General features: G+C 35.8%; 1 protein-coding gene across 3 annotated transcripts; it reads right to left on the bottom strand.

Annotated features, from left to right (window-relative positions):
- Nucleotides 1-1,438: 1,438 nt before the first annotated feature.
- LOC109078125 (transmembrane protein 272-like) lies at nt 1,439-4,142 on the bottom strand. 3 transcript variants are annotated; one of them, XM_042732061.1, is made up of 5 exons: nt 4,011-4,142; nt 3,571-3,636; nt 3,272-3,322; nt 2,998-3,186; nt 1,439-2,015 (listed from the first exon to the last, which is right to left on the bottom strand). In XM_042732061.1, exons 2-5 carry the CDS (start codon nt 3,626-3,628, stop codon nt 1,828-1,830), a joined length of 486 nt encoding a protein of 161 aa, XP_042587995.1. In that variant the 5' UTR covers nt 3,629-3,636; nt 4,011-4,142; the 3' UTR covers nt 1,439-1,827. The 3 variants fall into 3 exon arrangements, with proteins under 3 accessions (XP_042587995.1, XP_042587997.1, XP_042587996.1); XM_042732063.1 differs by having other exon boundaries at nt 3,124-3,186; XM_042732062.1 differs by having other exon boundaries at nt 3,571-3,631; nt 4,011-4,116.
- Nucleotides 4,143-4,729: the final 587 nt, after the last annotated feature.

Here is a 4,729-nt window from a genome sequence, read left to right as displayed (position 1 = left end):
GATGACCAAAGACATCCAGTGCCTAGACCCCACTGGCCATCTAGCTGAACATGCCTGACCATCCACAGAATACTATCTGCCACTTCATCAAAATCACAAAGTAAAAATAAGAAAGGACTCAAGCATTTAGAAGGATGTAGACGTCATCATGAACACTTATTCTGTCAGTATCTTAAGTAATGGAACCTGTATGCAGCATGGGGTATACATGATTTCTGAAAGTTTATTTTTATGATCAAATATGATCAAAGGGGGGATTGAAAGATTGTGTATATTGTCATCATCTTTAGTTATATGCATTTACATTGTGCCTCAGATAAATCGACTGAAACTGTTTCTGAGTTTAGGTGTCGGCCAGATGGCCCAGCCAAACGTGTACCTCAATAGATGCATTTACATTCTTACTGTGATTCAGATCAACTCCGTCTCATACATTGCAGTCAACTGAAACTGCCACACAAATGTATATTTCAGTTGACTAGGTGTCGGCCAGATGGCCCAGTCAAACGTGTACCTCAATATATGCATTTACATTCTTACTGTGATTCAGATCAACTCTGTCTGTGTCTCAATCACCTGTGGGTGGATCTAACAGTTTTCTATTGTTTGTAGCCCTTTTGTTTTCTTGTATAAAGTTCTGTCCCACCGACAGAACTTTGGGTTAAGTTGTTTGAAGGCCGAGACGCTGACATCGCTGCTGAAGAACTGTGCTACACTGCTACCTTCAATAAATACTTCTCCCCACAAGAACTCTGGTCAAGCTTACTTATTTTATGTATTAGAGAAATCTAATACATTGGCGAGCCACCCAAACGACGGCACAGCCAAATACAGCAAAATCTAACAATTAGCATGGATTAGCTTCACACAACCCTCATAGACTGTTGTAAGTTAATCAGATAATGTTTTTATTGTCGAGGATTTTTAGGTCATGTAAAATCTGTGACCTCTGACCCCGTTACTGGCTTCCATGGCTGCAAATGTAACCAACAAAAAAACTACTGGGTAAATTGGCAGTGGGATCTCACAGGCCCAAACAAGAACAGACAAACATACATTTCATTTTAAAGCAGACGAACTGACTGTGGTGTTGTGCATTTACACTTTTTCCTAAGTTTCTGCAAGCATATTATGGTACTTTAATGCTTCAGTATGGTTAAAAAATGACATACAGCATCTTTAAAGACGGGTAAAACAAAGATGATTTCCATCAACATCAATTAGTTGTCTCAGTGACATATTACTTGTTATTCTGGACATTCAAGGTAAAACGTTTAGCTCTTTCCTTTTACTATAACTGATCGTAACCTTTGAATTTTATTTGTCATTTATTTGAGCAGGAAACTGAGATTAAGAATCTCTTTCAGAGTCCTGGCCAAGACAAGCAGCCACAGATGTTCACACAATGTTGCGAAAAGTATCAACACAAATACAAATATATCAATCAATTTTTCCTTTACTGAATAAGAGATTTAAAGATACTCATTGACACCAAACTTTGCATCTTCAGATCGAAACGTTTCTTTCCAAAATAACTGCTTGAGTTAATGTGTCAATAATGAAGATACAGTTCATAATTACACGTTTTTAAAATTACACTTTGTTATAAACCAAGTTCATCATGATAATGAATATGTGGAACATGAAGACAGGCGGCTGCTGAATAGCCCACATTCATTCACTTATACATCTTACTTCTGGTCCTCGAATCCGAGTAATAAACATCTCCCGTCAAAAAGTTCAACAATACATGAATGTATTCATACACATAGAGAGACAGATAACAGAATAAGGTTATCAGTAGTAAAAAGCATTGTTATTAGTCCATCATACGTTAACCACATTTCCATCACTTTCTTCCTCCTTGTACTCCTTGTAGTAAGATACCGGTAATGCAATGGCCAGCAATATATAGACCACAGTGGTGGTCCAGAAAGCAAACAGGTACAGAGTCTTATCACAATAATCAGTGCCAGTGTAATCCGGCGGGTAAACCGAGTAGATCCAGACACTACCTGTAGAGGAGACGAGAGAGAAAAGGGCATTATGACACAGGGTTAATCATTTATTGAAAAACTGGCTGTTTGAATAATCTTTCCATTGATTGTTTGTTTGTCTGAGATTTGAAAATATATATTGAGAAAATCACCTTTAAAGTTGTCCAGATGAAGTCCTTAACAACGCATATCCACTCACAAAAATAAATGTTTGATTTATGTACAGTTGGACATTTACAAAATATCTTCATGGGGCATTATCTTTTCTAAATGATTTTTGGAAATGATAATTTTTACCCATACAGTAAATTGTTGGCTATTCTACAAATATGTATTTTCTACAAATAAACCCGTGCGACTTATGACTGGGTTTGTGGTCCAGGATAACTGTCTGTTTCACAAAAGCATCATGACTTAAGTAGCACTTGAAAATAAGTTCTCTGGAGTAATCTTTAAAGCCTAAAGTTCATCGTGAGAAAACAGGATTAGGAGGTCACCTACAGGACAACCAGCAGATTACAGCTTTATTCATGAGCAATGTGTAGAACATAACAAGGTTTTGACTGTATTTCTATAAACTTTGCTCAATGTTTGTGTGATGTCCTTTCATGGTTAAAAATGGAAATATTTTCAATATTGTGACGTAGCATATTTTTCACAGTTGTTTACAAAATGATGATTACATATTATCCGCTTCATTTCCTGTGATAATAAAATTAAGTGAATTATTAAATAAGTAAGCAAACAACAAGGCAACTTAAATTTGTTTTTAAAATTTCTGTAAATAATTTGCTGATACAAAAAGTAAAAAAAAAAAGCCATTTTTTACTTCGAGAGTCAAATGTCGCCCATGAATCATGATGATATCAATAATAATCTAATCAATCGAATCAAAGCTAATATTCATGTTGCGCTTTAGTATTAACTCTCTTTTGAACCCTGCACACTGGTTAAAACTACATAATGCTACATAATCTAAAAAAAGTTAAACATATCTTACCAGCAATGAACCAACAGAAGAGGAAAAGGCCCACAAGTAAATACCAGACATATAAAGCGCAGACGCATTTAAGTATTTTACGGCACGGGCACCAGGCCACCACATCGAGCACCAACGTGAACACACCTGACACCAGCAGATAAATGGGAATATAGGGCTGCTTTGGGCAGTCATAGAGAAATACTGCACCTGTGAAAAAGAAGGGAGAAGATAGGCATATTTATACGCCAAAATGAACTTATGTTTATAAAGACAAGGAATAATAAAGACATACCAATTGATACCTCAGCGATGGGCAGGGCAATCCCAATGAATTTGGAGATTACTGTGAAACATGATTATAGACAATTAGGATATTTCCCACGTATTTCTAGTTGCTCTAGTTTGATCTTTTACAACAAGGTTTATGGATAATATTTGTGTTTGTATATCCTGGATGCTCTAACATGTAGCTCTCTAGTGCCAAAGCATTTTTAAAGGAAAATCACCATTAATAACACAATTTAATGAGGCATCGCATTAATATTTTAGACACACACACACAGAGAGAGAGAACAAAGTAATTGTGAATACTTTCAACGGGTTTGCTGAGTGCGGGCGGCGTGGGAATCGATTTCAATAAGCCTTCCATCTTCTTTACTTTACACAGATAAAGCAAACAAACAAAAAACAGAAATATATATTATTTTGACAGGATAGGTGTTATACAACCCAAAGCTTGCTATATCAAATAGGCTACATTAAACCATATTAGAGGTTTTATTTTGTTTCTATGGGAATGATTAATGTGTGAGTGAACATGCTGATTCAGATTCTGCCTCATAAATAAGCTGTATATCCTCCAGTATCACATCATCTTGATGCATTAAACTTGATGCATGTCCCTGATTCACATATAATCTGTGCAAGCCATTATATGAATCCATTCTGACCAAGAGTCTCTAATATCTGTTAAAGCTAGAATAAAATTGAAAAGATGCATGAATGTAAAAAAAACAAAAACAAAGTCATACCTGAGGATATCTGGATTCCTGCTGGATGTCATAAGATGTGTCTTGTTTTCTTGAATTATTTTGCTGTAGTCTTTTATCAATGCATTGTGGTCTTTAAATAACTGTACTCTTGCTAAACATAATGCATGTCAGCCAATCAGAAAAGATCTGTATAAGATTTCTGTTCCTCTTTCTGTTAAATCCTTGACTTTCAGGGAAAAAAACAAAGTGACTCTATAGGGCAAATAGTTGTGAGGAAAACCATGTGAATTTCTTTAGAATTTAAAAAAGAGGAATCCACTCCACAAAACAAATGTATAGATAGATAGATAGATACATACATACTTACATACATAGGGGGGTGAGTGTAACGGAGGCCAGATAGTGGTTGCTGTGCAAACAAAACCTCACGTCTCTAAACTAAAGAAATGCTCTATCGAGTGACGCTAGAGGCAGAGGCAGGGCTACATCTAAGGTAACTTATAGAAAAAGTATTATTTGTTAAGGTACAAGAGGAAAGGTTGCCAAATCATATAAAATTGATCTGTTCTGTATTTAATCATGTAAAAAAAAAATGTATTTGGGGGAGATGATTTTCCACTTAATTAGTATAACCCTTTTAGCAACAATTAAACATGATAAGGACACCTTTATGGGATATCTAAAATAAAAACTAGAAGATTGATGTCCAAAAAGAGGCCAACTGAAGGGCCAGGCTGCCCAAAGTGCTCAAGTGCAGG

This window comes from Cyprinus carpio, chromosome B10 (assembly GCF_018340385.1).
Source record: "Cyprinus carpio isolate SPL01 chromosome B10, ASM1834038v1, whole genome shotgun sequence".
Lineage (NCBI taxonomy): Eukaryota > Metazoa > Chordata > Actinopteri > Cypriniformes > Cyprinidae > Cyprinus > Cyprinus carpio.
Note: the sequence above shows the minus strand (reverse complement) of the source record. Positions and strands in the feature narration are given on the sequence as shown.

What these genes read in the sequence shown, in the direction of transcription:
- LOC109078125 (XM_042732061.1), bottom strand. Translation starts at nt 3,628, where the DNA reads ATGGAAGGCTTATTGAAATCGATTCCCACGCCGCCCGCACTCAGCAAA. An exon ending in ACTCAGCAAACCCGTTGAAA is followed by an intron (nt 3,323 to 3,570) that starts GTATTCACAATT and finishes CATGTTTCACAG; the next exon opens with TAATCTCCAAATTCATTGGG. An exon ending in CTTCTGTTGGTTCATTGCTG is followed by an intron (nt 2,016 to 2,997) that starts GTAAGATATGTT and finishes TCTCCTCTACAG; the next exon opens with GTAGTGTCTGGATCTACTCG.